At 34.2% G+C, this 11,993-nt stretch overlaps 1 protein-coding gene across 1 annotated transcript; it reads left to right on the forward strand.

The window, feature by feature from the left end:
* The first annotated feature begins 9,378 nt into the window (after positions 1-9,378).
* Positions 9,379-11,668, forward strand: LOC139847956 (uncharacterized). Its single transcript, XM_071837688.1, has one exon. It carries the CDS (start codon positions 9,434-9,436, stop codon positions 11,417-11,419), a length of 1,986 nt encoding a protein of 661 aa, XP_071693789.1. The 5' UTR covers positions 9,379-9,433; the 3' UTR covers positions 11,420-11,668.
* The last annotated feature ends 325 nt before the right edge of the window (positions 11,669-11,993 follow it).

The raw sequence follows: 11,993 nt of genomic DNA on the forward strand, positions 1-11,993 counted from the left end.
ACACTTTTAAGCATGTTTATTCTCAGGTTTCTAGAAGTCTTCCGCTGTTTGCTTATATGTGATACAAGCTATGTGCATGGAGTCATACATGCTTTATTCAAGAAAACTTTGCATTCACAAAATCATCACCGTGTATCTTATTTTGACTTCATTGTCAACGGATGTATTATGGTAAACTATTATTTATGGTGATTGTCTATATGTAGAAATCATTAAACGTTGAAAACCTTAGAAATTGATATTCATTTATTGTGTACCTTTTGAAAAGAATGCAATGTTTACAAAACGTATCATATAGAGGTCAAATACCTCGCAATGAAATCAATGAATGACGTGTTCGTCTATATGGATTTGGAACGATCGTCACAGTTGGTATCAGAGCGTTGGTCCTAGTGAACCAGGTCTTGCATAAGTGTGTCTAACTGATAGTTGTTAGGATGCATTAGTAAGTCTGGACTTCGACTATGTCTGCATGTCAAAAGTTTTGCTTATCATTTATTGTTAGAAATTACCTGTCTATCATCTTAAGTCTAAACGCGTCTTATTGCATTGATTGCATAGATAGTGTATAGACAAAATTCATATCTTGGCATATCTATTACAGTAAACTTTGACTACCATCTTCCGAAAATTTCTCCGTAATTTACGGGATTTTGGTATTATATATACATATGTAAATTATGTATTGAAGAGTACCAATCTAAATTCTATAATCTATTTCATATCAAAAATCATCTCTCTAATTATACAAGATGGATCCTGTATCTAGTTCAAATTCCTTAAATTCCGACAGCTATTCCGATATGGATATTCACCTGAACTTTGAAGAAAGTGTAACCGGAATGGATCAACCAATCAGCCATCACCTATTCTGGATGAATTGGGGATGGGTTCGTAGCCTACTTAATCATTGGAGATAAGAAGAAGGTGATCCCTTCCATCCACCACATTCACCTCTTGGCGAAGAACCTGAAGCACTTACCGGCGAACCTATTCGTAATACTATTTTCTCTCTCATTTTCAGAGTATCTCATCATGATTATATACTATCCCATATTATAAATCTTATTTATCCGATCGTCCGAACCACCGGTCATCCCGGTATAATAGAAGAAGTCAACGAGCTTCGTACTCGGGTAGTGGCTTTGGAGAATATGGTGCAAGGGTTACGAACACCAGCAGCAGCGCCCGCAGCATAACCGGTACCACCATCATCCACACCAACAGGATCATTACCACCACCAACAACCACATCTGCATCACACGCCTCAACATCACAATCTGTACCTCGGATATCAACATCATACGCACCATAGGTACCAAGAAGTACCAGCAAGGACAAACGATGAAGTATGGATTCATAACTTCATCGGAGAAACATTCTACGGCGATTATGTAATTTCTAAAGTTTAGGGATTATCTATTCTAGCCTTAACCCTAAATCAGATAGAGTAGAAACCCTTATCCGAATGGTGTAAGATACAAGCTAGACTTATTTTACCAATAGCATCAACAGTACCCTTAGCCTCACCAGCACAGTCAGTGCTGTCAACATCGTCAGAATCAGCAGCACCTCTAACATCACAAGCTCCGTCAGTTCAAGAAAGCACCGTGGACATCATTATGAGTCAACAACAAGTATATTATATCAATGAATTATGAAGTAATAACTCAATTCTTCTAAAGAATTTATATGTATATCTTATATATATAAATTTTAAAACCATCATAAATCTTTTCGTACTAAGCTATTATGTATGAATTGAAAAAGGGCAAATACTACTCGGTTAATTCATATTACTAATATGCTATGATGTACATCCTTCGTTAACGACTTAACCATCGTTAACTACAATCTCTGTTTCAACTCAATGAATTCCATTTCATAATGAACTTAGTGTATTAATCAATTACATGTTTGATTTTACCCTTTTATCTTCGATGTACTCGAAACTTTCCAGAAAACATCATTTATATCTTATGAAGTTCATAAGAATTCCACGAGCATCAACATCCTTCACCGAGGAATAAGAATAAATAATGAAGTATTGATTTCATTAGTGAAATACTCCGCGAAGATTATGTAATCCTTAATGTTTTAGAGATTATTCATTCAATTCAAAAATCAAATGAGCTTAATATGATATTAACTCATCAAATCTGTATTACATCTGAAGAAGATATACATACATATATTTTCATAAAGACGGTAATAAAAAAAAAATCTTTTGTACAAAGTATTAATTGTGAAATCTTTAACGGGTAGGTAATACTCGGGAAATATATAAGTTCACAATTAATATGTTATACTGTATATTCTTCAACTTTGATTCAAAAATTATTAACTATGCTCACAGCGATATACAATCGTTTCCATACAAATTCAATTACATATTCTGATTTTGAAAAATCAGAATCCAAGCCAAGATTTAACAGAAAACATCACTCTTAGATTCTTACACCTTTCAAATGCTATACTTTGACTTCAAAACTATGCTAGAACATCACTTCTATTTATAAACCCAGAAGAAGAAAAAAAATTTGTATCGTTCAAAATTCTAGAACATCATATGTATCTTGACAATTACAATCTTCATGCAAACTCTTCAAACTTTTGAAAACACCTCGGATTGATAACCAACGATTCGGTTATGATAACTTTGAATGCGGATGAAGCAGCAAAAACTGTAAACGACCTTAACAGCCAAAAGTTTGATGATAAAGGATAGTGTGCTGGCAAAGCTCAGAAAAAGAGAAAGTTTGGAACTAGAAAACGGATTGAGCAAAGTATGAAAGAGGCTGTGGATAAATCACAAGTACGAAACCTGAATTCAAAGAATCCAAATGATTCAGTATCTGCTGAAGACATTAACGAACACCTTGCTTCCAAATATAAACCTTTGCGGACAATATTCTTCATCATCCTTTGATATTAAAAATTCTAAGATATCATCGTATCTTTCATTATAAATATCCTCCATATTTCTGGAGATAATTCCATAATCATTCTTATCGGAAATCAATTTTCTCCTTGCGATATCTGTGTAACATCATAAAAGAAACTATTTTAGTTTCTAAATTCTGAAACCTTCGAGTTTAAAATATGAATATTTTTGAAGAGGTGTTGGGAACTGAAGCATTAGTTAGTATAATATAATGACACTTGATCAACGTGATTATATTACAGTAAGTCATGCTGAGTTTCTAATGGAACGTGATAAAGGTTCACAGATCATACCCTCATTATAAACCATGTTACATAACTCTTTCATTCTATTTAACCTCTAAACTATCAAGAAAATATTTTCTTAATGATTCGGTCTTTTTCGAGGTATTCTGGTAATTTGACAAGTCAAATTGTGCTATTACCGTTTCTTTTTTAGAACATTAATTATGTTCATTCTGAAATTCATACCTACGAATTCTGGACCATTATTCGCTTGATTTAAAGTCGGGAAGATAAAACAAAAGCATGAAGCTTCAAAATATCAATGGGAGTATATATAAATCACAGTAAATTGGGGAGAGTATTAACTATGGATGTCAATGATTATGGAAAGACAGAAGCAGAGACATCGAAATATAAGGGAATATATAAAACACAACAACCACCCAGAAATTACAAACCGTGTATATCAATGCGTATAGCAATATAAAGACACGGGAGAATGAAAAATACTATAACCCCAAGGTAATGGTAGAAGAAAATAACTTCCTCCGGTGGTAGATGAAAAAGAAGAATGACAGATATGAAAGTTAGGAGTATATCAAGAATCGGAACTGGATGAAGCATTTTTCACAATCTTTTGAAAATAGGAAATGAGGAAGAAGATGTAAGAGTGATGAAAATAATGAAACGGAAGAGGTCAATTTATAGCGAAATATCAAACATAGCAATCGAGGCAAATTACGCATTTAATCAAAAGAAATCTTAATTTCCTTAAATTCCGAAGAATCAAATCTTATTTAGATTATGAAGATTTTCTATTCCTTAAATTACGGAAATCAATCGTTAATATGTCAAGAGTTAAGACGAATCTCTATTCTTCATTTCACTCTTTTACGATAAATTCTCTCATACGCTTCGAATTATCGGATTGTTTTATCCATATTATTCAACTGTAACAGACTCGTCCCACATCGGTGGGAGAGGAAAACAAAGCACTCCTTATAAGGGTGTGGATACCTCTTCTGGTATGACGCGTTTTGAGGGTGTTTACTCGAGAAGCAAATCCGTGAGGTAGAAGTGCGATCCGGGGTTGTACTCGTGCGCGGGTAGCCCGTCGGTGATCGGCTTGTGTCCAAAGCGGACAATATCATACTACGGGCTGATGGTGATGTTACTTATGGTATCAGAGCTGGGGCCCGCATCGATGTGCACTGCGGGGACGCAGTGTCCCGAAGGGGGGGAGAGTTGTAACAGACTCGTCCCACATCGGTGGGAGAGGAAAACAAAGCACTCCTTATAAGGGTGTGGATACCTCTTCTGGTATGACGCGTTTTGAGGGTGTTTACCCGAGAAGCAAATCCGTGAGGTAGAAGTGCGATCCGGGGTTGTACTCGTGCCCGGGTAGCCCGTCGGTGATCGGCTTGTGTCCAAAGCGGACAATATCATACTACGGGCTGATGGTGATGTTATACCATAAGTAACATCACCATCAGCCCGTAGTATGATATTGTCCGCTTTGGACACAAGCCGATCACCGACGGGCTACCCGCGCACGAGTACAACCCCGGATCGCACTTCTACCTCACGGATTTGCTTCTCGGGTAAACACCCTCAAAACGCGTCATACCAGAAGAGGTATCCACACCCTTATAAGGAGTGCTTTGTTTTCCTCTCCCACCGATGTGGGACGAGTCTGTTACAACTCTCCCCCCCTTCGGGACACTGCGTCCCCGCAGTGCACATCGATGCGGGCTCCAGCTCTGATACCATAAGTAACATCACCATCAGCCCGTAGTATGATATTGTCCGCTTTGGACACAAGCCGATCACCGACGGGCTACCCGCGCACGAGTACAACCCCGGATCGCACTTCTACCTCACGGATTTGCTTCTCGGGTAAACACCCTCAAAACGCGTCATCACAGAGTGCGCAGCACAACTGGTATGATACTGTCCGCTCTGGGCCACAGGCCGATCACCGACAGGCCAACTTGCCCCGGATCGCACCTACCCGCACGGCTTTAAACGCGTCTTACCAGAAGAGGTATCCACACCCTTATAAGGAGTGCTTTGTTTTCCTCTCCCACCGATGTGGGACGAGTCTGTTACAACTGGTGATAAAACTCTATTTATCAACACATATACGTCACGAAAACATTTTTATTGTTAGTCATGACGACCTCACTCAAATTTCGGGACAAAATTTCTTTAACGGGTAGGTACTGTGATGACCCAAAAATTTCTGACCAAATTTAAACTTAATCTTTGTATGATTAACATTTCTGACACGATAAGCAAAGTCTGTAAAACTAAATCTCAAAATTTTTGAACTACTTTCATATATTCAAATACCTTTCGGTTGTTCTTGACGATTCGCGAACAATTATATGTATATAGATACATATATATATACTATAACTTGAAAACGTAACAATGTATTAATTGTTTGATACCGTACATTAAACTTATTGGTTTAAATATTTATTTGAATATATATGAAAAGTTGGAATATTAATTGTATGAATAACTTGCGACGTATATTTAAAACGTGTTTATGAGTGTTGAAAATATATATTAACTTGGTCATAAAACGATTTGTTATTATATATATATATATATTAACAAATAGCGAGACAATGATTTATAGAAGTAAATGACCAAAACACTCGAAAGTTTAAGATACACTTAGAATGATATAGTTTATTTATAATTTAAGACTATATTTTGACAAAGGTACGAGTCACAAAACGTAAATTGCGAGTTTTCTAAGCGTACGAAAATGCGTTCGAGAAACCGGAACCGGGACATAAGTCGAGTGACAATGTACGAGTCATCGGAACGAAAATTACAAGTCAACTATGCACATGAATTTAATATAATTTATAATTAGTTATTTAAATTATATATATTATATATATTGTATTTAATTATGTCGACAAACAAGAAAACAAAAAATATGTGAGCTGGATCTGACGGCCATGCGATCGCATGTGAAATAGGCATAAAACCCATGCGATCGCATGGGCATCAGAATCAGGAATTATGGCTATAAATACCAGGTTTCTGCTCGAGTTTTTTTACACTTATATTACTCCCTAAGTATTTATTTATTATAATTATTATTATTATTATTATTATTGTTATTATAATTATTATTATTATTATTATTATTATTATATTATTATTATTATTATTAAGATTATTATTATTATTAATCTTAATATTTTTAGTAATATTATACATAAAATATTACGACGAGGTCATGAGCGTGTCACTTTCAAAACAAGCTTCAAACGGGATAGAACTAAGGAAATTATGGGTTATAGATATGGAGGTTATGGGTAATGTTCATGGGTATTGTTCGCAAGTCAAACCTAGTATTTATCATCTCTGTTGCGTCTACGTACTTTCCTGCAATATTGAATCTCAATATTGATACGTGAGCATTCATATCTTATCTTTTATATATTAATAGTGTATACATGTCTAGTGCTCGAGTATATATTTATACATGCTTGTATGCTAAATTTCGTCGTTAAACAGTTTATAATGAATCACGAATTAAATACATATATTACTGGTAAAAGGTATATGATATACATGTTTTCGGAAAGCTGACGAAAAATCAATAACTTTTCATTTAGAAATCGCGTAATTTCGATGAACGAATCAAAAGATATGGCCAACTGAATTATAATTGACGTTAATTGGAATTGCTTTTGAATCTGCAATTAATATTTAAACAACATGTTTATGAGATTGATAAAATACTACTAGCCAAGTAAATGAATCCTTATATAAGGCACGTCTCATTTTGTTGAACAATTGTCAAAATTGACTTTTTGAAATGACTTTTGATAACTTTTGTATGTCGATCTCGAGCATTAGGATTGTGATACACTATAACCCAACCTAGTTTATTAGACATGTATTGACCAACATATGTTCTCTAGGTTGAGATCTACGATTAATCTTGCATTCCGAGTTACGGTCACTTTTTGATGAATGACCTTATGTGCTGCTAAGGTGAGTTTATAGATCCCTTTTTTAAATGCTTTAAATATTTTGGGCTGAGAATACATGCAATTTATTTTAAACGCAATGGATACAAGTACATACTTAATTCTACACTGAGTTTGAACTAAAAATCCCTTAGCTTTGGTAACTAGTAACTGCCAGTTATAAGAACTGGTGGGCGCGAGTAGTAGTATATGGATCCATAGGGCTTGATATCCCCGTCCGAGCTAGAGCGCTAGCCTTTTAACGGACGTATGCTATTTGAGAAGCGTACACGTTGGTTTGCGTGTATTATTAAGATGATTATACAAAGGGTATAAAATATATATACGTTAAGTTTAGTTACCAGGGTGCTCAATTTAGTAGAATATTTTGATAAACGTTTCTGGATGAAACAACTGAAAACTTGTGATTCACCTTTATATACAGATTATGCGCAACATTAAAACTATGAACTCACCAACCTTTGTGTTGACACTTTTAAGCATGTTTATTCTCAGGTTTCTAGAAGTCTTCCGCTGTTTGCTTATATGTGATACAAGCTATGTGCATGGAGTCATACATGCTTTATTCAAGAAAACTTTGCATTCACAAAATCATCACCGTGTATCTTATTTTGACTTCATTGTCAACGGATGTATTATGGTAAACTATTATTTATGGTGATTGTCTATATGTAGAAATCATTAAACGTTGAAAACCTTAGAAATTGATATTCATTTATTGTGTACCTTTTGAAAAGAATGCAATGTTTACAAAACGTATCATATAGAGGTCAAATACCTCGCAATGAAATCAATGAATGACGTGTTCGTCTATATGGATTTGGAACGATCGTCACAGTTGGAAAGCTTTAATCCATGAGATGTCATTACTTCTAGGCTCAATAAAATGCACTACAATGATACTAATATAATCTTGAACCAAACACAATACTATCAAATTCAGTTTTCATTCAAGCATTTCATCAAACAGCTTATATGTAGGTAACAAAAACTCAAAAAGTCACGTTTACAGGAGAAAAAAAATGATCACAATTACCCTTACCAAAGACAATATTTTAAATCATGATGCTTACCTGAATTTTATCTTCAACCTCTTGTTTGTACCAGAGGGTTTGACAAAAAGACACATTTTGTCCAATTTTACCATGAGTTTCGATCAGCATAAATCACATAATGATGTACTGCAAAACCCCAAAATTGAATGAAGATTTCGGTATTACCTGAGACAGAGATAAAAATGAAAGGAAAACGATAAGAATGGAACTTCAAGTAGTTAATGAAGAAGATGATGGCTGAAGATGAAGAAACCCTAAAAGGAAGAAGAAGAAGAAGAAGCTGAGCGTATTTGGCTCTAGGGTTTATTTTGATTTGGAGAGAAAAAAAAAGCGTATGTGGCGTTTTTTTGACATATGTTATTGATTTATGTTATTGATTTATTAATGTATTTTTTTTTAAGTAATTTTTTATGACATCAGCAAGAGTGGCTAGAAAATTTCCTTTTTTTTGAAATTTATTTTTATGCTTGAAAAATGTTTATTTATGATGTCATCATTTTAGCATTTTAATAGAAACTAGTGAAATGACCCGTGGAACCACGAGTTTGTTTAAACGAAACAGTTTAATGATAGGTATTAAGTGAACGTAAATGCTATAGTTATTTAGTTTTATGACCCGTGGAACCACATAGTCCGACTAAGAAACTCGTCAGCTGAACATTTCATCAAACACCTAAAATGAATATTTTACAATCCACATCCAATCATAAGAGATAATATTGATTGTCATTTTATGTTAAAAGTGTAAATCAAAATATAAATGTAGAATTAGTTTCCTTCTGTCTAACTTTTATACCTTCTCGTACTCAATTCTAAATAATTAATTAAAATAATTTAATTTTAATAATTAAAATAATTATTAATAAGATTTAATAATACGGAGTAATAATTAATTAATAAGATTTAATTTTAATTCAAAATTATTTAGATTAATGACATCACCCACCATACTTACATTTTTTTCTTTTTTTTTTTAATTTTTTCTTAACAAAGGAATTAGTTTAATAATGAAATCATCATTTTAGTAATATAATAAAAACTATAGATAGATTATAGAATAGATAGATAGATAATTTCTTAAATTGATCCACCGAATTACCAATGAAAAATTCACAGAAAAATTATACATACATTGACTTGTATGATATGAAAACATAATATAGTAGTAGGATCAAAAATCAGCGCAGATGAATCTTATCCATGGAAGAAATCAGATTACTTTCACAACAATGAAGAAGATTTCCTCCGTTAAACCTAATTTATGTCCTCTCTACTCGAAAACAATATCAACAATTACTACCGGATCATCCACATATATATCAGATATCACAAACAAAATCATAAATTCTAAATCAGCAACCGAAGCACTTCAATTACACTACTCATTTACCAAAAACATTGACCCCGCCAACAATTTAAAACTGCATTCCGCCACTATTCATTTCCTAACCAATGAAAGGTTGTACTTGAAGGCAAGGTGTTTGATAAAAGACCTCATAGAAACTTTACTCAAATCTTGCACTCCACATCGATCAAGTTCGTTACTTTTTCACGCCCTAAGTAATCCAGAGCTCAATAAACCTAAAGCGAAAGTGTTTGGTGTGTTGATAACTGCGTTAACAGAATCTGGGTTATTAGATGAGGCGTATTGGGTGCTTAAGAAAACTAATGACTTGCCTGATGTTCATGTTTGTAATAGGATTTTAGATGGGTTTTTGAAGATAGGTAGATTTGGATCAATGTGGGAGGTTTACAATCACGTTGTTTGTCGTGAGATGATGCCTAGTGTCGTCACGTTTGGGATTTTAATCCATGCTTGTTGTAGAGAAGGGGATGTTGAGAAAGCATGCAAACTGTTCGATGAAATGCTTGAGAGAGGTTTGACCCCAACTGTTGTGATTTATACCACTCTTATATGTGGGTTTTGTAACGAAGGTAGAATGTTGGAAGGTGAAAGTGTGTTTGCCGAGATGATTAAAGCTGGTGCGGTTCCCAATTTGTACACTTACAATGCTTTGTTAGATGGCTATTGTAAGATGGCTAATGTTACTAAAGCTCTTGAATTTTATAAAGAGATATTGATTGCAGGTTTGATCCCGAATAGTGTCACGTTTGGTATACTAATCGACACATTACGTAAAGCGGGTGGGACGTTAGCTGCTCAAAGTTGTTTCGCTCTGATGATTAAGTTTGGTGAGATTCCTAATTCATACGTGTACAATTGTTTAATCGATGGGTACTGTAAAGAAAACAATCTTTCTGCAGCATGTAATTTGTTATCAGAGATGGAAATATTAGGTATTGCGAATGATGTTTACACTTACTGTATACTTATAAACGGGACTTGCAATACGGGTCAGTTAGAACAAGCAGATGCATTGTTAAAAGAAATGAACACGAAAGGGGTCCTTGCGAATTCAGCAGTGTACAATTCGTTAATTAACGGGTATTCAAAAAACGGGGAGATGGAAAAAGCATTAGAGTTATGTGCCCAAATGGTGGCCAAAGGTGTCGAGCTTAATATTATTACGTACTCTACTTTAATAGACGGTTATTGTAAGGTTAAAAATATGGAAGCTGCAATGGGTATGTACACAGAAATGTTAATAAAAGGACTTGTGCCCGATGTTGTTGCGTATACAGCTTTAATCGATGGGTATTTTAAAGATTGTAACACGAAAGCAGCTTTACGCCTTTATAAGGAGATGATTGAAGTGGGATTAACTCCAAATGTGTTTACAGTTAGTTGTTTAATTGATGGATTATGCAAAGATGGTTTAACTAATGATGCGATTAAGATTTTCTTGGATAGTGGTTATTGTTCGCCGAATAATGTTCTTTACACATCGTTAATTCATGGACTTTGTAACGATGGGCAAATCTTTAAAGCTAGTAAGTTTTTTTCGGATATGAGAAGTTCTGGTTTGAAGCCGGATGTGGACCTTTATGCTGTAATCATAGAGTGGCATTTTAAATCGAAGCATATGTATGATGTTATGATGTTACATGCGGATATGCTTAAATTCGGTTTGATCCCTAATGATGTTATTTATGGTGTATTTGCTAGGGGTTATCGAGAAATTGGAGATTATAAATCTGCGTTTAAGTGTTCTGATGATTTCCTACTTTCAGGATCCGGGCCAGAATCGTTGGTTGAACACGCGACGTTATAGTTGTTGTGCGCGATCAGGTGTGTATTTTGATGCATCTTTTTGTGCGTGTACTATACATTTATTATAAGTTTGTTCAGAAAGGTTGTAGGGAACATCAACATGGATAAAGTTTTGTAGAATTGATTTTTGTTTCAGTTTATTAAAATGTGACAGGAGTTTTTAAAAAATGGAGTAAAATTCTTGATTTCGATGATTGATAGTTCAAAGTTGAGCAAATGTTACCAAGATATGTTGCAATTGGAGTATAAGTTGCTGGTTATACATTTCACCTACCATGTGTAGATAGTTGTGTTTTTTAATTCAGTCATTCGTCTATTTTTATCCTGTTTAATAACATGATTGCATACAGCATATAAATTTGTTGTCTATCACAATTATTACATAAGTAAAAACAAGAAAAGGGTATCCCAGATATTTTTGAGACAGTTTTTTGTATAAAATAAAATGTAAATGTAAATCGGATATTGGTCAAAATGCCCTTATTTTTTAAAGTTTTTAACAATATGCACTTAAAAATTGTAATTGCAAAAATATTCACGCATTATGCTTGGTGTTTGGTGCGTGGTGCTTGGTG

This window comes from Rutidosis leptorrhynchoides, chromosome 5 (assembly GCF_046630445.1).
Source record: "Rutidosis leptorrhynchoides isolate AG116_Rl617_1_P2 chromosome 5, CSIRO_AGI_Rlap_v1, whole genome shotgun sequence".
NCBI classification, from domain to species: domain Eukaryota; kingdom Viridiplantae; phylum Streptophyta; class Magnoliopsida; order Asterales; family Asteraceae; genus Rutidosis; species Rutidosis leptorrhynchoides.

Bases quoted from the DNA above. Each gene is read 5' to 3' on its own strand.
- LOC139847956 (XM_071837688.1), top strand. From the start codon at position 9,434: ATGAATCTTATCCATGGAAGAAATCAGATTACTTTCACAACAATGAAG.